Source organism: Nipponia nippon, unplaced genomic scaffold (genome assembly GCF_047370975.1).
Source record: "Nipponia nippon isolate SJK-2023a ecotype South Korea unplaced genomic scaffold, ASM4737097v1 scaffold_11, whole genome shotgun sequence".
In the NCBI taxonomy this organism is placed as follows: domain Eukaryota; kingdom Metazoa; phylum Chordata; class Aves; order Pelecaniformes; family Threskiornithidae; genus Nipponia; species Nipponia nippon.
The window spans coordinates 25,747,450-25,769,992 of NW_028262302.1; the positions used below are offsets into that span (position 1 = coordinate 25,747,450).

The 22,543-nt window shown below is 43.7% G+C and overlaps 1 protein-coding gene and 1 long non-coding RNA gene across 5 annotated transcripts in view; one reads left to right on the top strand and one right to left on the bottom strand.

Moving 5' to 3' along the window:
- RTN1 (reticulon 1) overlaps nucleotides 1–12,622 on the top strand; it is a 122,240-nt gene extending 109,618 nt beyond the window's left edge. For all 3 annotated transcript variants that reach the window (XM_009461692.2, XM_087747985.1, XM_009461693.2), the window contains 6 exons: nucleotides 7,108–7,315; nucleotides 8,465–8,603; nucleotides 9,625–9,694; nucleotides 10,090–10,136; nucleotides 10,227–10,285; nucleotides 11,818–12,622. In XM_009461692.2, the coding sequence (XP_009459967.2) occupies nucleotides 7,108–7,315; nucleotides 8,465–8,603; nucleotides 9,625–9,694; nucleotides 10,090–10,136; nucleotides 10,227–10,285; nucleotides 11,818–11,860 (566 nt within the window). In that variant the 3' untranslated portion in view covers nucleotides 11,861–12,622. The remainder of the gene's footprint in view (nucleotides 1–7,107; nucleotides 7,316–8,464; nucleotides 8,604–9,624; nucleotides 9,695–10,089; nucleotides 10,137–10,226; nucleotides 10,286–11,817) is intronic.
- On the bottom strand, nucleotides 10,292–14,318 carry LOC148056892 (uncharacterized). 2 transcript variants are annotated; one of them, XR_015702387.1, is made up of 3 exons: nucleotides 13,854–14,318; nucleotides 13,377–13,477; nucleotides 10,292–10,581 (listed from the first exon to the last, which is right to left on the bottom strand). It is a non-coding gene; the product is annotated as an uncharacterized LOC148056892 (long non-coding RNA). The 2 variants fall into 2 exon arrangements; XR_015702386.1 differs by having other exon boundaries at nucleotides 13,377–13,575.
- Nucleotides 14,319–22,543: the final 8,225 nt, after the last annotated feature.

A 22,543-nucleotide genomic window follows, 5' to 3' on the forward strand; every position in this document is an offset into this window, starting at 1 on the left:
GGAGATTGTCTGGATACGGAGGGATGCCTCATGAAACAGCACAGATATTCTGGGTTGGCTCTGCTGTTAATCACAGCAGTCTCCTGAAGGCACCAGACTGCTCATTAAATGGTGTATCCATCTGTATTACATTTCAATCAGATCTGTTGTGGGGAGGGGAGCAATGGCCACATTGGATCCTTCACTGGAGAGAAGAGGGAAAGCCTGGTCCTGCAGCCTGTGGTTAAAGCTGCAAACTGGAATTTCTTTGAGTGTGAGCCATATTTACTTCTATTCAAAAACTTACAGCTTTGTTGCATTTGTTGTCAAATATTGTTGCGACAATGCTATAAACAAGATTGCCCTTCTTAAATTAGGTTTCCTGATCTTTTCACTGCCAGTAGGTCTGAGAAATTACTTATGAGGTCATTTATATTTATGAAGTCATAATATTACACTGCATACAGAATTAAAGGCTGTGTGTAGACAGGTTTTTCTCACTTCTCATTAATACTAATATTACATAGGGAATTAAGCTGTACAACCCATTGATTTTACCTCCTAAGGAGGCCCAACGGGACCTCGATTGTGGGGAGGGCAGCTTGATCACATCCAAGGGTGTTATTAGTATGCTGAAGAGCATATAACCTTTTATTCAATCATCAAGGCCCATGGGCCTCGTTTGAAGGCTAGATACAAGGGTTTTGCACACACTTTTTGTACTAACTTCCATGTAAATGCTGCTTGATGCACATTCATTTTTCATACAGTCGTTGCAGTACAGGAAAAACTTGCAAAGTCAGAAGGAGAAAACAGAGGTTTTCAGAGGAAGGGAGGGAGAAGCTGTGGAAGATGTGAATTGTCCAGTCTGCTCAGTTGATCTTCATGAATTTTCATCTTAAACTGCTTTCTTTGAGACATGGAATGGAAAGATCCCTGTTTCTCTTACAAAAGTATTTTTCAAAAACATACCCACGCAGGAGTCTGAAGGTGGGAGGACATTTTAGCTACAAGTTGGTTTGGATCCTCTATTCTCCCTCTGGGATCTCTGCTCAGGAGCGTTGGGCTGCAGCTGCCCCACACCACGGTGCTTCTGGGGACCATCTAAACCACCAGAGCCCAGTCCTCATGTTATCACCAATTCCTGAGGAGAACGGATTCAGAAACATCACCACTTAGTCCACCTCAGCTGTCTCAAGTCATTTACCCCTTGCCTCCAGCACTGCTCTTTCCAGCCTCCAGGTCTGTCTTCTGGCTTTTTTGATGCCAAATATTGAGGAGCAGAAAGACTTTCTGCTGAACGCCATGATGAGAGCTGGGAGAACTCTCAGGCACTGTACTCAGGAGCTCTTCCTTGCTGGCACAAGCATTGCATGCTGCTGCTGTTACTTATATTTGTGAGGTTACTTTTAGCTTGCCTCGCAAACATGGGTATTTACCAGCTGCTCATATTAACAAGTGGTTGCTTGTATCATAGAATTTACCTTTGTGCATCATTAGTCTGGGGGTTGGCCCCAAATGGAGGACTGACATTAGTTTAATGAGATGAAATTATACGATAAAGTATAGCTGAGACACTGATTTGGCACCCTTGAAAACTTTTTATTTCAAATAGAAGGCTACTTGAGTAACATTTTACAAGTTCTGCTGTCAGTTAAAAAACACGGGCAGGCGATACTTTCAGATAAATAGCTCATCAGACATGCTTCTCCAGAAAAATTCTTCAAAGGCAGTTGCAGTGACCCGCATCACTTCTGTCTTAGAGGTGGCTGGCAAGTCCTCCTTAATAAATACAAATACTTTAGAGTCTGAGGCAGTTCTGGCAAAACCCAGAGTCCTTTTATACCTCCACAAATGAGCCAGAGCTGTGGTGTGTTGTACTGGAAAGAGTGCAAAGTGACCGACACTGCTTTCCTCCTTCCAGGAGGCAAAAGGGAGATCATGGAAAGCTACAGCTGAACAGCTTCTGCATTTTAATGGGCATGGTCAGGATTTTACAGTTGAGATTTTCAAAACAGAAGGAACCCAAACCTCAATGAAGCTGAGGCTGATTTCAGTCCCTGTTTTCCAAAACCCTGTTTGCAAATCCTAGCTGCAAACGTTAGGTGGTCTGAAGTTGGCATTTTGGCTCTCACAAGTGTGTCTTGCTTAGCCAGGCAGATCGACCCACTGTGATATACACTGCATGTATATCACATATCGACAGGCTCACGTGGCACCAGCCTCCTGCTTCATGCATATTCAGCGTGCGTGGCTCAGAACCATGCCATTGTAGTCGGGTCTGGGCTGTGCCGTGCACACACACACACGCTGTCTGCAACACACCTAGCGCTTGCAGGACCTTGACCACACTAGGACCTTTTACTCCTTCCCTATGGGGCAATTTTTCACGAAGGATTGACCAAAGCATTTCATTATTATATCATTAACTCATGCTGTGAGGGATCCCCTGTCCTCTGATTTATCTGGGGAACACCGTACCCACATAAGAGCTGGACTCGAAGCCTGCCTCAGCCTGGGCGAGCGTAGGGCCAGCGTGTGCTGGCAAGTAGCTCTGCAGAGAGATGTGTACATGAAGGTGTGCATCCAGCTCAGCTCTCGGCCCGGCCGTCCTCATACTCACTGTGTCCCCATGTGCTGGGAGGCTGGTCTGAGCCTGGGTGGTCGTCTCTTTGGCATGCGAAGGAAGGAGTGCAGGCATGAACAGGCAGCTACCCTTCACCCTTGGGGTGCTGGTTGACAGCCGGCTGAATATGAGCCAGCAGTGTGCCCAGGTGGCCAAGAAGGTCGATAGCATCCTGGCTTATATCAGAAATAGTGTGGCCAGCAGGACCAGGGCAGGGATCGTCCCCTTGTACTCGGCACTGGTGGGGCCACACCTCAAATCCTGTGTTCAGGTTTGGGCTCCTCACTACAAGAAGGACATCGAGATGCTAGAGTGTGTCCAAAGAAGGGCAACGAAGTTGGTGAAAGGTCTGGAGCACAAGTCTTATGAGGACCGGCTGAGGGAGCTGGGGTTGTTTAGTCTGGAGAAGAGGAGGCTGAGGGGAGACCTTATTGCTCTCTACAACTACCTGACAGGAGGCTGTAGCGAGGTGGGGGTTGGTCTCTTCTCCCAAGTAACAAGCGATAGGACGAGAGGAAACGGCCTCAAGCTGCACCAGGGGAGGTTTAGGTTGGATATTAGGAAAAACTTCTTCACTGAAAGGGCTGTCAGGCATTGGAACAGGCTGCCCAGGGAAGTGGTTGAGTCCCCATCCCTGGAGGTATTTAAAAGACGGGTAGATGTGGTGCTTTGGGACATGGTTTAGTGGTGGGCTTGGCAGTGCTAGGTTAATGGTTGGACCTGATGATCTTAAAGGTCTTTTCCAACCTTAATGATTCTATGATTCTATGATTCATCAAAGACTCAGGCCACCATTTATATTTTCTGACCTGTTGAAGGGCAGTAAACCCATGGGGTCAGCAAGTGTTTGAGGGAGTTGTTTGCTGTCTTAATCAGTTTTACATGAATATAGGATGAGATGAAACTCAAAGCAGACATATAAATGTGGTGGACAACCTCGTCTTTCATTTTCATTCCCATTCAGAATAAAAAAAAGGGTGTGGAGGGGGTTGATGCACCATGTCCTAGTTTGCTTGATGGTGAAGGAGCAGATTTCTCATGGCTTTGCCCCTTGGTATCTATTTGCAATGCCAGACACTGATGTGGCAGGTACTTTTGCTCTAGTGTAAATGGTTACCGGAGAAAATGGCACCCTAAGGAAGCCAGGCAAAGGATCCCAGCTAGGGGATTCTGCACCCAGTGTGACTGACCACTTTTAAGGCAGATTTGTTTATGTAAGGAAATGTAGGACAATAGCAATGTAAAAAGCCTTTGAAGTGACTGAAGCTGCAACTGAAGGAGCAAACATGGCTCTGACATGTAGCTCGGGTGTTTTCAGCAGCATTTAAATTCCAGGGGAACTGATACAGCTCAAATCCCTGAGGCCTGTTGGCAAAAAAAGTGCTTTCTCCAGGGAAGCCCACAGACCATGGCTGGACCCCACAAGTCTCCACTGATTCCTAGATCTGAACTCTCCTTCTCCTCCTTCCCTGCCCAAGGAGCCATGAGGTTCACTGCCCTCCTGCACTCCCTTTTGCAAGGCCGTTTGGCTCACCTCCTTCTCCCTAAGGGAGAGGAGGAGGAATGGCTGTGAGAGCGGCAAATCCTGCCCGAACAGCTGGACACGGCAGCAGTGTCACAGCTCCCCATCCCTGCGAGGGCAATGAGGAGAAGGCAGATTTGGTTCCTGCCCTTGAAAATCCTAACTGACCTACTGCAGGCTGTGGGTAGGGGGTTGTGTCTGTCCCCAGGCTGGACCTGTGCACTGGGACAGCCATGTAAAAATCATTCAACTCATAGCTCCCTCCTCTGTGCTGAGATTTTCCACCTAGCAGTTGGCACATATTTTTTCCATGCACATGGGAATATTTGCCTCAGGTCTAAAAGACACAGGATCCCTCTCTCCCAAGTCTCATTTGGCTGGTGAAAGAGGCCAGCTGCCTTTTCATCTCCTCTCTCGCGCATGCACATATCCCCAGAACTGTGTCATTTGGCCTCTGTCCATCTTGCTGAGTTGTGGCAAGTCTTTCCTTACCTGATACAGCTAATAAATATCCCAATCATTTCATGGCAGAAAGGGGCAGGTTTCAGGATATACACACACCTGGTCAAGTCTATCTTGAGTCATTCAGCATCTTCCTTGCTGAGAGGAATAAGAAAATGCAGTTTGACGTCTCTCTATGTCAGAATACAGCCCACTTCCAGTCTGGAGGAATATGAGGCAGAAGATCTTAGAAAGAAAAAGAGAGGGATTATTTGCTCCTTTTGGGTCTTATCATCAATTGGCATTAACTCAGGGAACACTACTGAGGTGGGCTTTTGTATTTTTTGGCTCAGTTCTCATTTGTTTGCCTGTCTACTGCCTACGTCCCAGGTAGTGTTTTCCCCTGGTGCATGGCCTTTATCGTTCGTCAGCAGCTGATGTTCCACGTACAGTACCCTGAGCTAGCTCACCTGTGCCCATTTCATTTAACGTGAAGGTATTGTGGGATAGAAAATTTAAGTATACCTCAAAAAGTGAGATTTGCATAAATTTCCAATACTGTCCTTTGACAGAGGAATTTTTAAGCATAAAAATTATCAGGCTGTGAATAATACCTCCTGTCCAAATGCTTGGTGGTGAAAGCACACCAGTTGCTGTGCTGTGCTGCAGAATTTTGCAACGCCTTGACTGAAAAAGAGTATGAAAAATGGTAAACACTGCACACTTGTGTTCTGGATGCCATTTTGTAAGGGTGGTTTGCGAGTCTCATACTCCACCACCTCAGACCTGTGAGCAATTGGTGGAGCTCCAGCTGCCTGCATCAATACAGCTGGGTCTGCTGCTAAACTCCCCAACACAGGTGCATGCTCTGACTATGTTGTACCTGCATCTTGGAGCATTCCCTACTCCATGCCCCTGGATTTCTGCAGGAAGGAGACCTGGGCATATATCTGGAAAGACTCTGGCCTGATCTTTGCTTTGTAAAGTCAGCACCCAGGACCCCAGCACGTACCACCAAGATCCCCATCCCTTGGCTTCCGTGCAGTCCATAGATCTATTCATGCGTGCTCATGATCACAGGTCCAGTGCTGAACACTGACATTTAAAAATATGAAAGAGTTATTATATTGTGTGTATTGATGGAGAATATAGTAGGAGTGAATGTTGTATGAAGAGAAAAGATCTCAGTAATACAATAGCAATTTTTGCATTCAAGCCCATCACTTTGAAAAGCAATGCTAATATGTGTAATAGTAATGAGTAATATAGCTCATTGACTCAAGGGAAACATGCGGTGGTGACGCACAATTTTTGGAGATTAGATGATAAGAACTACTAGGCTGGATTAATTTTGTTTCTTTTTGTATTTGTGAATTTTTTTTTGACAGATTGCAGTTTTCCCGAATTTACTTTTTGTTCAGAATGATTTGACAAGTGGCATCTATGAAATCTGTTTGGCTGGTGGTGTGTTCAAGCTGTTCATGAGGACTTGTGCAGTGTGTGCAATTAAAGCTGTTTTGTTTAGATTGTCGTGAGCATGTTCTTTGGCTGGATGAAGAGTCCTCTCAGAAACAGGTTATCCATGTAAAGAAATTAAGTTCACCCTTGTGGACTGGATATTCAGCAATCATTTAATAAAATTTTGCTTGTATAGTGACTATTCCTGATGGTAAGATTGTTTGCTGGAGAGGTTGGAATAAACTATACAAACTGGGTGAAAAACACTGTCAAAATTAACTCCTTTGCAAGCGTAAAAATATATTGGTTGAAAATGGTTTTCTGCACTTGCTTTGTTCTAACTAACACCTCCCATGGATCTAGGCAAAGTAAGTTATCTAACAAGAAGAAAGTTTCTTTTTAATATTTCTGAGATGGTTGGATTTGCAGTAGCAAAAGGGATTTATTCTGTATTTTAAGGTCCCATCTGAAAAATGGTTTCCTACACACGTAACTATTAAGCAGTGGTAAAACCAGGAGTCTTCTCCTTTCTCAAAACTTAGGAAATAACAAAATCATGTTGTCAAAACTTTGAATAGGAAAGTGGTTTATTGTTGCTAACCCCAAACTTTCTCATTCATTTATTAACAACCCAAACTTGAAAATGCTTTGATCAAACATTTGGCATTTGGACTTGTGACAAAAGAAACAAGCCAGAGTTTCCAGAATAAGTAAATGCAAGCTAGGGTGAAAACTTGCCATACAACCCTAGCAACAACACAAACCCCAGCTTGCATTTCCCTTGCTGCTGCAAGACACCCACTCTGCTGCGATTGAAGATATTCATCCATCTCATCCAACCCAGACACAGACACATAAAATACCAGGATTTCACGTAGGTGATCAGTTGTCATTTCCTCAGTGCATTGCTGAAGTCACTTCACTGCTGCCGTTGAGGAGTTCCTGGCAATGCTGATGTGAGCAGGAGCATCACTCCTCCCTTTATCCTCCTGCAAGGTCTCTGAGCATCACAGTGGCCATGGTGGCCATCCTCGATGCCCTTCCAGCTCCTGCCTTTAACATGTTGGTTTTCTCTCCCCAGCTATCGACCTGTTGTATTGGCGTGACATCAAGCAGACAGGGATAGTGTTCGGCAGCCTCCTGTTGCTGCTCTTCTCCCTGACCCAGTTCAGCGTTGTCAGCGTTGTGGCCTACCTGGCCCTCGCCGGCCTCTCGGCCACCATTAGCTTCAGAATCTACAAATCGGTCCTACAGGCTGTGCAGAAGACGGACGAGGGCCACCCCTTCAAGTGAGTGCTTTGCAGTCATGGCTAGGGGCCGTTTATCTTGCAAAGCATCCATTCCCAGTGACAATTCACATTTCTTTAGCTGCTGCTTTTGTACTGGATAAAATTCTTTTCTTGCTTATAACAGGGGAAATATTTTTTTCTGTTGTCCACTGTCTCAAGAGCTGTAAGGCTGTATTGGCTCAGATTCTGGGGGGGGAAAAAAACCAACACAAAAGCCATCGTCCTCTGAGACATGGGAATTTTTTTTCCTGAAATTCAAAAGATCCAGAAAATTTTAAGCAGAGAAAAAGAGTTTCGTTAGAGCTAATGATAATAAAGTATCTGTGCAAGCAGGAAGAGTATTGTTGCTGGGCACACTCTATTGGGCATAGAGGGAAACTACTTATATCTTTTCTCCAGCACTGCTTGGCTGTGATGTGGCAATCCGTTACCCTAGGTGATGGTGCCAGTGCCAACGCCGGTGCCCTCCCCACCCTCTGCAGGGTCTGGGTGGTTTGCTCCACCAGAGCAGCGATCCTTTCTCCTCTGCTGTGCCAACAAGTTGGTAAACCGGGTCATGGAACCAATCTGGTTTGCAAACACAGAGACTGAAAAAAAGTCTTGTTGGGGTGCTGCTCCTTCCGTTTCACTTGGGTCGGTTCTGAGATGTGACTCACGACACGGGCATAGATCAGACAGAGGTGCAGGGCAGGCAGAGGGATGGAGGAGAGAGAAGGAGACATTGCTGCCGAAGGTGACATGTGGCCAGACAGCAGCTTTTGTTCCTCCAGAGGCTGCCAGCTGGAGGAGATGTCCCCTTTTGCGGCAGCAGTGTTGCACAGAAGTTTGTGGGGAAACCTTCTCCAGCTAGGATTTGCATCCCCCTTTGGGTGGAGTAAAGAGAGAGATCCCATCAAGACCAAGCTCTGTGTGGGGAGAGGGCAAGGCTGGAGGCAAACAGCCCTGGCATAGCCTGCAATTGCCCGGGGAGATGGGTCGTGCAAGGCGAAGACAGTGTGCTGGTGGCTCTGTGCCTGCAGGAAGGGGGACACGTTGTGCCAGAGCAAAGAAATGAGGTCTGGGGAGGAGGGAGTGACGGGGTAGGCAGGCACGAGTGTGAATGGCAGGTGAACCTGCCTCGCTTTGTAACTGGACCTGTGTTTCTGGCAGAGCCTACTTGGAGATGGAAATGAATCTTTCACAGGACCAGATTCAGAAATACACAGACTGTCTCCAGCTATACGTCAACAGCACAGTCAAAGAGCTGAGGAGACTCTTTCTCGTTCAGGACCTCGTGGATTCTTTAAAAGTATTTAAATATTTTTATATAATATATTATTATTATATATTATATATATTATTATAACATTATTATTTATATAGTATTTTTATTTATTTTTAAATAATATATATATTAAATAATTTTTAAATTTTATTTATATATTTTTTAAAGATTTTTAACCCCTCTCTAGAGGATCAATCTACATTTCAAAGTGCTGCTTCCCATGTTGACAGTGTCATCATAAAACCTAGTTTTGTGTAGCTCCAAATATAAACGTTGTTCTCCTTTCTGATTTCCAAACTGCTTGCTTCCAGCAGTTTAGAGGCTTGGCAATCTCCATGTGAATTTATTGATCTGTGATACAGGAGTTATAAAAGTTGCAGGACCAGCTTATCTCCACTGCAGTTCTAGAAGCATCTCTGTGTTACGCTTTCTATGACTTTGCCACAAAATGGTGTGTTCCCCTCTAATACCTCTGTTAATCTGGATTTCTTCTAACGGTGACATTTCCTGCTATGGTGGAAGGTCTCCTTTTCCTCCCCGCTGAGACAATTATTTATTTTCAGCCTTACACCAAAGCAGGTGTTCTTCAGAACAAAGGGAAGGTCGTTAAGAGAGTAGACATGGGTTAGGCTCCTAATTACTAAAGATTTTTAGAAAAGCGTACCCATCTCCCAGCCTCAAGAGTTTTCAGTCACTAGGATTATCACTGTGGGGCTGTGATTAACCTGTGTGGGATGACCCTTGCCATCACCAAAATTAGATGCAGAAATTTGCCTGTGCCATGCTCAATGTACAGTCCTAAATGTATGCAATTAAGCCCTAAATATACGTGAAAGCTCAGCTAAGAGGGTGAGAAGCAGTGAACAGCAGAATGGAGAATGGGGTTTATACACCCAGAAAAAGTACCTAGTTTCTAGCGTGCCTTACTTAAGAAGTCCCCTTACACATTAAAAAAGGCTAATGTGCCATTATGTTAGCTAGTTAAGTGAACTAATTTCTTCTATGCTGACAGTGGTGGTAATGTAATGATCCGTCTTTAATTTAGTTTGCAGTACTAATGTGGCTGCTGACTTATGTGGGAGCCCTCTTCAATGGCTTGACTCTTCTGATAATGGGTAAAAATCAACATTTCTTTTAAAATCTATTTTTAACTTAAGTGCCTCATGATTTCTACTTAGACTAAACAGCCTATCCTCTATCTTCGTTGTGCCTTCCCCACAGTTAAACCATCAACATTTATTTCCCTTTCCAGTAAATATTCATTATTCCCATTACATTGTCCCTCCTGCTAGAACTAATTTGTATTTTATGGTTTTGCAGCGACTAGTCCCAGAGCAATGGGAAATTCCATATTTGGGAGGTTTGAGCAAAGTTCATTTTTAATACAAAGATCCCTGGTGGATCAGCTGACCAAGTGGCATGATGCATGTTTGTCGCTATTTGAAGTAGGTCTCTTCTCTGGAGGAATCTGATCGGCAGGAATATAACAGTGTGCTCTTTTTCTCCTCAGCTGTGGTGTCTATGTTTACTCTCCCCGTTGTATATGACAAGTACCAGGTAAGTCTGTCCGCACGGTGTAGGTCAGGTGTCCGGGTGGTTCTGCCTTGTTGATGCCTGATTGACTTGGTCTCCTTTTGCTCTTTGCAGGCACAGATTGATCAATACTTGGGACTGGTGCGGACCCACATAAACACTGTTGTGGCAAAGTGAGTTCAGCAGCAGACTTGAACAGAAGTCTTGCTGTGAGGTTGCGGTGCACTCGGGGTGGCTACGAGCTGGGTGGTCCTGGGGACAACGTGTCCTGGGGACAATGATGTCCTCCCCAGCTCCTGGCATGTAGGAGCCTGTGGAAGGACAGATCCCTGGAGGAGCACACAAGCCTTCTCAGCTGAGTGTAGACTGACATAGAACTGTGACCGTACATCCTTCTCTCCCCTCTCCTGCCATTTGGGGGAGCTGTGGACAGAGCAGCCCAACCGGGGACCGATGTCCATACTTTTACCTGGCCAAGACAAACCAGAAGAAATGTATTAACTCCCTTCCCCACTGACCACCCCACACCTGGGTTTTTGCATTCAGGGACTCTGTCCTTTAGCATTAATAATGAACTATAAATGAACAAAGTGGGAATTAGAACACCACCCTGTTACAGAAAGAAAATACCTGGAAGCACCATGATCTCGAGTGTTTCAAACAACCATGGAATGGATGGAAGACCTGGATGAAAGTTTTGATGAAGTCTGCTCTAGTTCCTAATGCGCTGCTTGTATCAAAAGCTTTTGTGGGATCCCTAAGGGCACAGTGAGGGTCTAAGCACAGTTCTTCACACTTGGGAATTAATGAAACAGAACGACTGGACTGGAAGGTAGATCCATACATCTCAGCAGTTTATATCTGTAGCTTTGCAAAAGTTGACTGAATAGCAGGTATCCAATGGAAGGTTACAGAATGGCGAGGTACAAAGAGCAAGTGACCTACAAGGAGATGCTGAGGAAACTGGGCTTGTTTAGCCTGGCAAGGAGGGAGCTAAGGAGTGATTTCATAGCAGCCTATGAGTATTTGATGGGAAGTTACAAGATGATAGAGCTAAACTCTTCTCAGTAGCAGCAGATGTTATAACAAGGAGCAACAACATAAATCCAGCTTAGGAGGTTCATGTTGGACATTAGGAGAAACTTTTTCACTAGGAGATTAGGACAGCACTGGAGCAGGCTACACAAGGAGGTGCCAGAACCTCCTTCCTTGGAGGTTTTCAAGATGCAGCAAGACAAAGCTGTGGCCGACCTGATTTAGCATTGGGGATAGTCCTGCCTCGCGCAGGAACTTGAAAAGACTTCCAGGGGTCCTTCCCAGCCAATATTTCTGTGATTCTGCAAAACCCTTAGCCTTGGGCAGGACTATAAGTCTGTACTGAAAATTGCTTGTTTAAACTTCATTCCTGGCTTCCAAGAGAAAATAGGCCATGGTAGAATAATGAAGGTGGGAGAATATCACCAAGCATATCCCATGGTTACATGAACCACCAAAACCCAGGCGATTTACAACTAGGGGCCTGTAAGAACACATAGATGGGCATCACCCCCTTTTCTTATTAGACTCTGGTCCACCTGTTGCGACAACGCTGAACGCAAGCTAAAGAGATTACCCCTGGATATGACTCCAGGTGGGGATCCACTGGAATGGAATACCTGCCTGACCATATAATCCTCCTTTTTTTTTTTTTCTTCTTTATTTCTAGGATTCAAGCTAAAATCCCAGGTGCTAAGAGAAAGGCAGAGTAAAGCAGACATCAAGAATTCATCGACTACAGTAGTGAATAACAGGGGAATCTGGAGTGAAACAGCTCTGTTCTTACACTTTACTGCAAATTTATCGTTCTTTTTTTTCCTCGACACCATAATCTTAGAAACATAAAACTCGGAAGCAGTGCTTTTCCCCTGCTGCTTCTGCACTTAGAATATTTGCAATCACTTGTGTCAAGCACTAAAGTATAGTAAAGAGAAAAGTGTACTAGATGTGTTTTTTTGTGTTGCTTATAAAGTGCATGATGGTGAGAGCCTAAATAATATTGACCTTTTTTATTTTATTTTTTTAGTGTTTTTCCTTCTTCTGTTGGCATTGCTTCTATAACTTTTAATGTTACATGTGGCTAGGGGCTTTCCTGCTTAGCGCACTGATGCAATAGTTAAAATTGCTTCTACGTCACTGGGTTGCTGGTTGGATTCATCCTTATTAACTATATAGAATTGTAGACTGATGTTTTAGTGTTTTCCAGCACAAATAAAATAAACAGTAATCGGTACTTATGGTAATCAGTTTTGTATAGCTCAAAAAAATGAAAACAAAACCCAGTACTTTTGTCGTAAGGGATTGACAGGCTGATTTACATGTATGGTAACTGGAAAGTTCCAGCATGTTAAATTTATTACAATTTGTATTACATTCTCTGTAGTTCCTAATGGACTTAATTATGGACTCTGAATATTTGCACTTATGTACTTGATACCGAATGCAGAAATAAATGTTACTAAATGTAAAAAGTTCTCCCCCTTCTTGCCACTGGGATTATCTTGACATATGCAAACTGGACGCATACCATGCAAAAGAAGCATTTTCTCTCTCTCTCCCTCCTTGAGATCCGCACACACTTTGCCCTTACAAAATGGTGCAGTCTGACAAGATCATCTGTAGTACATAGCTCATTTATCAGTTTCACATCTTGATGAGTACAGAAATAAAAGAAAGATCTTAGCATATAGTTGGGGTTTTTTTGTTAGTGGTGTTAGCAGATAACAGGAACATGCAGTAATTGTCTCTTCCTCCATTTGCACGTTGTGCACATCATAAGCAACGCACTATGGGAGGGGTCAGCACAACACAAAGGACTTACTTCTCAATGTCCTTATCGTCATGCTACTCTCTTATCCAAAGCTGTTCTTTGAAATCTGCTTTAAGCCATGGTACCAATACTGAACCCAGAGGCTGGGAATGGAAATAAACATTCGTCTTCTTCAAAGGTGAAGATTTTTAAAAATTGGCATTTGGTGTTTGAGAGCCATCAGACAAGAGAAACAGCTGCTGAACATTATCTAAAGTGCTTCACAACAAACAATTAGTTAAGTACTGAATGATTTGCCTATTTGTGGAACATACCTGTGGAAATATTTTTTTTTTGGTATAAAAATGTGAACATCAAAACATTTTCAGCCACGTTGCAGTTTTTTTTCTTTTTCTATCACAAAAGTTTTTATGCAGCACTTATTTTTTCCACAAAGAACTAGATCCTTAAACACTTACCTGAACTCTTTGAAGTCTTTCCTTAGATTAATTCATTTAATTCACCTTCATCTCAGTTACCGATGGACACAGTGACATCTGTCCTAGGTCAGGCTGCGGTTCTGTTTGTGTAAACGTACAACCCAAATGCACATGAGGAGTTGGCAGAAACATTGGCATGGCTGTGGGCTGGTTAATTCTTGTCAGGAGTCTCAAATACCTGTATTTTCATTTAAGGTTTATATTTAAATATTATTCCTTGCTCTTATTTAAAAATACGAGAGCGTCTTTTTAAATGTCACCTGCAGCTAGATATGAACATATTTTCTCAATGAAAAACTGAATGCCTCAAAGTGACATACGTTGCTTTTGATCAAATGGAATATGTTTGTTTTAGCATGTGTAGTTTGAAGCCAGGAGTTAAAACTCAACACCTACCCCCAGCTTTATCTGTCTCTCAGCCTTTCCTGCCAGTGCATTGAAACAGCCAGTACGTACCCTGTATCTCCGAGGAAGACGGTACAGCCTGTGCGAGCATCCTTGAGGGTGAAGACTGACCTTCAGAATTCTTATTACTTACAAGATGAGTACGTGGGTCCAACACATTAATTTTGAAAATGAGCACATTTAAAGTCCCATCCCATTGGTCCCACAAATGTGTTCTTCCCAAGCACTGCCAGTACAGTTTTATCCAAGACTAGCCTTCTGTAATGCCGAACCCTAAGTGGGGTTTAAAGGCTACATCTCCTGTATACTTGGAAATCAAACAAAATAAAACCTTCTGGCAGTCCAAGTAGTCTTAAGAGCCTAAATCAGTAGAGACCAAGACCCCCATTCTTGTCTCCTCCAGCATCACCCTGTCTCAAAACCCACAGCCCTCCACTCCAGGCCCTCATGGCCCTGACTGCACCCCTGCACACCCACCTCTCAAACTCATACCCTTTACTTCTATCTTTCCTCACATCCCACCTTTCCAGCCCAGCTCCTAAACTTCCTTGGGGCCACCCTGACTTTACATATATTTGGCAGTAACAGCCTGCAAGTGGGCAAGTGCTGCTGAGCAGCTGGGATGGGTTAACCTTGTGGGTGGAACTAATTTGGAAGACCATCCTGGGACACACCAGAAGCAGAGGACTTTAGTCAGGGCTTGGGTTGTTTGTGCTGCCCATGGCCACTATCAGCTTCCTGGGATCACAGCAGCGCTTTCCGTGACACCTTTGAACATGGAAGCCTGGAGAAATACATCATGCCTGTGGCTCTCACAAGCCTTGTTTGTGAACCTCTACTAACTCATGGTCCTGCTATACCACCTGCAATGACAGAGCCCCCGTGCAAATGGGAGTGAAAGCTTGTGGTGACCTTTGTGTTCCCTGAGAAGTCTCATCCACAGAGCAGCACTATGGGGAGGGGTTATACCTCGATCTTTTTTGGTTTTCAAACAAGCGAGGGAAAAAACCAACACTGAGCTCTATATTTTAAAATATTTTAGTGTGATTACAGTAGATGGCTGAAGATACTTACCATGATGACTCATATTCACAGGCTGAGCTGTGCTCTGAGGTACACAGGCTGTAAAGCCCTTTTATTTCTGATCTTCATTTGCATCCAGAGTGAAGAGCAGCTGTAGACAAGCTTGACTGGTAAAAGCTGCAAACTTGTGAGGTTTTCTAGACAGGTGGAACCTGGGAAGCAGCTCACACTGCCTGGGTAAAATGGCAGGGAAGGGAGGGAATTACACCATCCTTTTGTCTTCAGACAGGAACCTGGCTGTGACACCACATCAGTTGTCCTTCAGGAGTCGGGTTGTCCCCCTAGTTCAAAGGCGGCTTTAGCAAGGTACACAAGTGTATGGATGTTTTGAAGAGCCGTCTAACCAAGTGAGGTTGTGCAGGTGGTTGGAGTTAGGTGTGTGCTCAACACTTTGCCCAAGCAGCGTCTCTCATCCTCTGTCTCTGGGTAGTTTGAGGTGCTGATACTCCCTTTCTGGAGAGGAAGCTGAGAGGTTTCTAAGGTGGATGTCTCAGCTGGGAGGCTTGTTTAGATGCAAGGACAGGTCTGGACGAGGCCTTTCCATGGCTGGGAACTGGCTGGCTAATGTACGGAAGCCAGCTGTGTTCAACATGTGCTGCCTTTCAAGGAAGATAACAGGGCTACCTGCTGAGCCTGCCTTTGAAAGCCAGCCCAAATGACTGTGCTAACTTAAACTGAAACAAGTTTAACTCTGGCTTGGGGATATGAAATCAGGAGTGGTGTGCTGGTGGCAGAAAAAAATTTGTTAGAACATATACACCTACAAATGTGTCTTTTTCAGGCTCTATGACTTTAAAACATTTTCTCCTTGATTTCACCTGTACCTTCCAGAAACTTTATAAGTCTGCTCCTAAACTGCTGCCTGTTAAGAAGAGGTTTGATAGTTACTGAAGAGCTCTGTCAGTGCTTTATGTCACTTGAATATCTGCTTATGTACCTTGAAATGAATACCCCATTGGCAGTTTGATGTAAAATGTGAATATTCTCTAACATAGTTGGTTTTGATTCCCTGCTTCTCAGTGCCTCAGCACCACTCTTCTTCTAGCCTATGTATTTGCCTCTGAGCTGGTACTGATCTCTTTTATGCTTTCTCTGCTCTTTGATATTAATCTAGTGTGGGTAGGATCATAAAACACATCGGTGCCAGGAAAGCCGTGGAATTGGGAGGAGATAAGAATGATATAATATTCTGTGAGCTTCTAATCCAGTTAAAGAGAGTCTGTCTTCTTCCCCACAGCTTTTGCTATCTCCCTGCATGCTTTCAGATGGCAGCTGGCTTCCATCCCTGCCCTGGTGGGTTACAAGTCAGTCAACTGTAAGCTTATCAGCCTTTCCTTCTCCATATGGGCCCAGGGAAATATGTGGCAAGCCATGTGTTTGCCCAGTGCGGCTTTGCAAACACCAAGTGTGAGGTATTTCTTCCTGGCTCTTCTTAATATTTTCTTTTCTCAGGCACAGAATTAAAAGATGCTCCATCAGTGGACTTGCATGCAAGCTTCCTGGGATGCCGGGAATCAGTGGAGTGAGGCTGCTGGCATCAAGGAGCCTGCTAAGACTGGCTGTCACATGCAGCCTCTGTGGGACATATGGTATTTGGATAAGGGTGAGACATGTCCACTGATAAAAGAGTCAATAGCTGCAGTGCCTGAAAATGGAAGGAAGAATGGTCTCTATTTATTTCTGCCAGGCTTTCTTGCTGCTCAGCACCTTTACAGGAGAGAGTGGCAAAACCTTGCTTTCTGCCATGGTAGGGGAAAGGCACTGAGCGTGGACGCTCCTTCTCCACAGGTGTGCGTGGAAATGGGAGTTGACTGTAAGTAGGTACATGGGCTTGACCTGCTTCTCCCTCTTACCTGGCCTGTTCATTTCCCTGTCTTTGGCATTTGCTCGTAAGTGAACGATCAGCTCACGTCTGTTGGTGCTCTCCTCTGGTCACCATCTAATCCAAGTAGCTCCAGGCTAGCAAGTCAGATGCCTGTGACTTGCCACTTCCACAATTCTACTTTCTTCTTTGTATGGGTAGCTGTTCTGGGGGGAGGATGAGCTCTGTAGAGCCAGAAAGGGCACCTGAACCCCCTGAACCTGCCACAAGCCCGGCTATCTTCACCACCTCCGCAGCTTCCCTAGAAAGAGTGCTAAATCTACAAGTATGCCAGATTTATAATCTGGGGGACATCACCGTGTGTGTGTGCAAGGCAAGGTGAAGTTACATGGACAGGCAGGTATGTGGGTAGACTGTTCTGCCCAGTATGCTGGCAAGCCCCCATTGACGGGGATGTGCCCATCTCTGCATTGCCCATGTTCTCATGTTCCCTTTCGCTCCTGCTCTGCCTCAGTCAAAATGCTAGGAGATGCTGAAGGGAGCAGGATGAAAATAAGAGGATGGGATAGAGCTGCAGAAGGAGTCTGTCTAAGAAAACCAAAAGACAAAGTAGCCCTGTGCTGACATGCTTTCATTGCTTTTCCCTCCTGTCTGCCCCTTAACTAGCAAGTCAGACTCTTTTCTCATGTTCACTGAATGCCAAAGTGATTCAGCCTCAAGGTTGCAATTTATGCCTCCTCATGGCTCTTTTTGTTTAAGCTGAAAAAATAATTCAGTCCAGTGAAGCTAATCGTGATTCACAGTAAGGCCCCTCTGCATGTATTTCCCTTTATGAGCAAGCTGTAAAGAGGACATTAGTTATGTTTTTACTTCTTTTGTACAGCCCCCTAATTTAGCTAAAGTGATGTAAAGTAGCCCAGACCAGTCCAAAAATGTCTGTAATGTTTTATAGACGTGACCAAAAAAAAAAAAGGATATGTAACATCCAGGCAATGGAGTGACTTGAATAGCAGATGTCTTTACACAAAACATTCTTCATTTGCCAAGTTAGACATGAAGCCTAATTTCATTTCTCCTAATTCCACAGATGCTTGCTTGGAGAAACCACCATCCACACAATGACTAGCCTGTTACACTAAGTGAAAAATTATCACCTTCAGCACAGGCTAAACGTGATCACTAAACAGTTACCAACAGAACATCAGCTTAACTTGCCAATTATCAGCAAATCTGCAGCAGTTAATTAGGAAGCGGTGGGGCTGTAACCTTCTCAGAAGAACTCATTTGAGGAAGCACCTCTTCTGTTCCTTCTTGTTGGAAATTTTGAAGTCCTGGAAACCTTCCCCACCTCTCTCTCCCCTCAAAACCTAGACAATTTACAACTTTTTTCAGCTGGAATAGAAAGCTGTGATGAACTACGGAAAGCAAAACGATCAAAAAGTATACTCCAAGTGTTCACGTTAGCTTAAATAAAAACTTAAGGAGTATAAAATTCTGATACTACTAGTGTCACTTTTGAACGCCAGACTTTCAGAAATAAGCTTAAATTTTAATTCTGACATCAGGAATCTCTCTTCGTCTCTAGTGTTTTATCTCGCCCACTTTTCCCAACAGCAATCACAAGTCTATGACTCACGTACTATACCAATAGCGCAAATTAAAAGAAAACATTGTTTCTACTGCCTTTTAGCCAAAGGTACTCCTACAGCTCTTCAGTCACAAGAGACTTGAGTAAGTTTGCATTCTAGAGTGAAATTCTATGATCTCTGTTACGCAGGATGAACTACGATATCATAACTTAAGTTTTGCAAAAGAAATCAGACAGAGAAGCTGCTATAGAGTCGTGTACCTGATATGGTGCCATGAGAGAAATTATGAGTGAAGCAGACAAAACTTCAATTAACAGAAGATTTTAAGATCTTCAGGAGCAGATGGTAATTGGTAGCATCAAAAGGAGAGGTCAGTACTGAAGTTTCCCAAATATCAGCCATATTTCAACTATGTCCTGGATTGATAACAGAAAATTCTCTTGTTGGCTAGAAGATTGCTGGTTAGAAACAAATATTGATGAGAAAACCCTGGCTGAACACAGTATGAAAGTGCTCAGTGGGGCAGAGAAATGCTATTAGGGGTATCCAAGGGAATGTAGTCCAGGAACATTACATCCGTTATAGGAATGAAGTCCAGAAGAGTTTGGCTTCATTACGCTGGCAAAATGAAGGCTGTGAAGGGGGGATATAGTTGCTCTTTACATATACACTGGGGGTAAACACCAGCAAGGCTGAAAGCTGTTTAAGTTAGTGCTTAATTAAGCTGCTTAACGCTGACACAGGAAAAAAAAAATATTACATTCCACAGTTTTGGTTTGGAAATTAGAATTTATTATTGGTCAGGGAGATTAACACTAGCTCCCAAATAGGAGTTAGAAACAAGCACTGTGAATCTAAGTCATTCAAGGTAGGAAATAGATTACATACAGTAAGCAGATAAAATAAGTTGATAAAATAAGCAGATGGCAATTGCCTATGTGGCTCTTTTTGTGCCGAAAGCGAGTTTACAAGAGGGGATTGCAGGGAACCACGCACATATTTTTCCCAGCAATTATTGCACTAGTGTATTAACTATTAGAGAGTATCTGTGTTTATTTAGCAGGAAGAGAATATTACAGATGCTCATCTGATATGGACAAGTAGATTTACTGAAGTCAGAGCAGCTCTCTCCAGATTATATGAACTCAAGATTTAGTCCATTCTCTTTGGGAAGAAAAGATTGCCCTTGTCATTTATTATCAACTACTAATTTTTGTGATCCCAAGAAAGGTATTCCAGGCTCAGCAGAGACAACCAAGCACCAGTGAGGCCATCATTAGACTTGTGACAAAATTTTAAAGGCTCGTCAACTCTTGCAAATGCACGTGGCGCTTCATGCCTCCTCTTGTTTCCTGGGAGTTAGGAAGATGCTATAAAGAAAGACTGGTTCATGTCTCCCTCTATGAATCCTATTTGCTGTGACATAATTTTGTACACAGGGACAAAGGTAACCAGATGAGATTCATGTTGTGATGGATAGATTAATAGAAATGAGTGAAAACAAAGCAAAAGTTTTTTTCTGGCACAAGTAAATAGAGGGGGGGAAATTTACTGGAATTCACATCTTAGTTTTTACTCTAATAAACTTGCCAGGAAGCAGATGATTTATGAGACGTACATTTTCATTCATGTTGAACATGTATTTGCTTTATCCATGTTCAGACTGTGAGTAGTAGTAAAAGGGAGGAGGGAGCAGATCCTCCCAGACAACATTACCCCTGCTTACTCCGGCCTGATATCCTGGTAGCTCTTGTAAGCTGGTGCTGCGTTGCCCAGCTCCTCTCACCATAAGGCTGGGCAGGATTTGACTTTCCCCATTTGATGATCAATGCAGTAGCTAAATTTATTTCTGATACGGGGCAGCAATAAATTCCTAGAACTGTGGAATTAGAAATCAAAGTATTTCTTAGCTTAAATGTCCTGCTGCAGTTGTAAAACCATCCCAGTTTATGACCTGTCCTTTGCACATGCATGCGCTTTGTATGTCTGTACCATACTTACCACCCTCATCTTTGACAGGAGTTTGAAAGCAACGTCTGCAGATAAGGTCTTGTTGGACTTGCACAGGTAGCATGATGGCAATTGAAAAGGCATGTCTCCAGGAGAGGAGATAGCCTTGCGGAGGACCTTTCATATAATAGCCACTAGAAATTTTTTGTTAAGTGATAAAGAGCTTGAAGTCCTTCACAACTGTGGAAGTGTTTTAAGTTCTAGTGAAGCGCTACATTGAAATATCTGCTGGGAAAAAAAAGTTACTATTTCACATCAGAAGTCCTGATTTTGAGGCTGATTTTGCAGGAAAAATTATTATATTTCATTAGGTAACAGGAAAGTTACTATTGTTTTTCCATTAAAATCTACAATTCCGCTGATAAATGTTATGAAGTTATCTGTATTACCGCAACAGTGGGACCATAATTTAAAAAAAAAAAACAACAGGAAAAATGGTTAAAACACTACCTAGAAATGCTTCATTACTTGAAAAGGAAACAACCTATAGTTTTTCCTCAAGTATAACTTCCAGTTGAGGGCCTAAATTCCCCAAGAAAATTCTCCCTTGTACTTTGGTATTACAGAAATCAATTTGTTTCCTTGGCCCAGAGGTGCCTGAATTTCAGTCAGGTACGAAACTGCTTGCGCTCTGCAACCACCGAGTTCATTGAGGCCTGACTTCTGCCTAAGGCTTAAAAAGATTTTCAGAAAAAGAGGGCCCTTCCCTTCTTACTAGCAAAATTTTATCTTGTAGTTACCAAATTGGCTGTCATGCAATGAACAGATGACTTTTTTTTTTTTTTTTTTAAGCCAGATAGGATAAGTGTTCTACTAGTCCACGTCTATAAGCAGTTCCAGGGATTACTGTGTTCGCCCAGATAATAGTATTCTGCCTGCAGTGAAATGAAGACATGGATCCATCTGTTCTGGGGGTTAACTGGAGATACTTTGCATACTCAAACTGCAGAAGAGCATTACCACAGTCTACAAGGCAGTGGACACTGATTACCCTCATCTCCTGCAAACATCAGGAGGAGAGGAGGATGCTCATCTCGCTTGGGATCAGGCCCTGTGTATGTACCCAACACCATACAGGATTAACAGCAGATCATTTAACACGTGTGTTCTTGGCACAGTTCAATTTCCAATGCAATTTCTCGGAGTGCTAGAGGTGAAGGATGGCACCACCTTTGCTGATTGTCCCTTGCTGAGCCATAAATCAATACTGATTGGGAACGAAGAAGGTCTCCAGTAATAGCTTGGCAATGTGGCAGCAGCCATAAATATGTAGGAAAGAAAGGGGCCATCTACTAACAAGCTGCTTATCTCCAGAGGAAAGTTGCAGCACTTTCTATTAGACTTTTTTAGGTAATTAAAAAGGGGTGATATCCTGCTGATTATTTGTCTCTATGAGCTTAGTTCACATGGAAATAATCAGCACGTGATATTCCCTCATACAATCACTATTTTATCTTCAATTTTGAATAGAGGATATGTGTTCTTAGAGCCCCTGTTTTTAGTGATAACTGTAAAACACAGATGACTGCAAACACAGATGACTGCAGATGACTGCATTTAAAAATATCCATGGGAAAGCTTCAAAATGCAACTCAACTGCAGGCTGCAGGCTTGGAAAAACAAAATAAAGAATCTAAGCTTTATTATTAATATTTTTAAATCTTGCATGTTTTGAAAGGTTGGGATGCAAGCACAGTCTCCAAGGCCAGAAATTATCAAGTTTAACTTCTAGGACCTAAAAGTACTGTATGCACTGTGTTTTGTGAGAAGGCTGTTTCATACGTTGGCCAAGACTCTTCTAGGTTTATTGTAATATTTTGGTCTAATCTTGACGTGATTCATTGTCTGTGACAGAGGAAAGCCTTGAACCAGAAGCACAGAGGTTGCAACAATGAAGAAAATTCCTAACCAATCATCCGCTCCCCAGAAACGACTTCTACAAGGAACAACAATCCAGCTGTTGCCCCCATGGATGCAATGTGGGGAAGGGGGTGAGGTCATCTCCTGCCCAAGGCCTCCCTTGGATGCCTGTGCATGTCACGACCTCCCTGTTGGCACCTCTAGGAGGCTGGCATGGGGTGGGGTCTACACACCCCCATAACCCTGGGAGGTCTACTGGGGGGACAGACCCAGCCAGACCCCTCAGGAGGTCTGTCTCTCTGTCCTGGGGTGAGGGGATGGGGTGAGGGCAGGGCGTGGTCCTGGGTCCTGAGAGCCTGGTTGCTTGTCAATGGCGA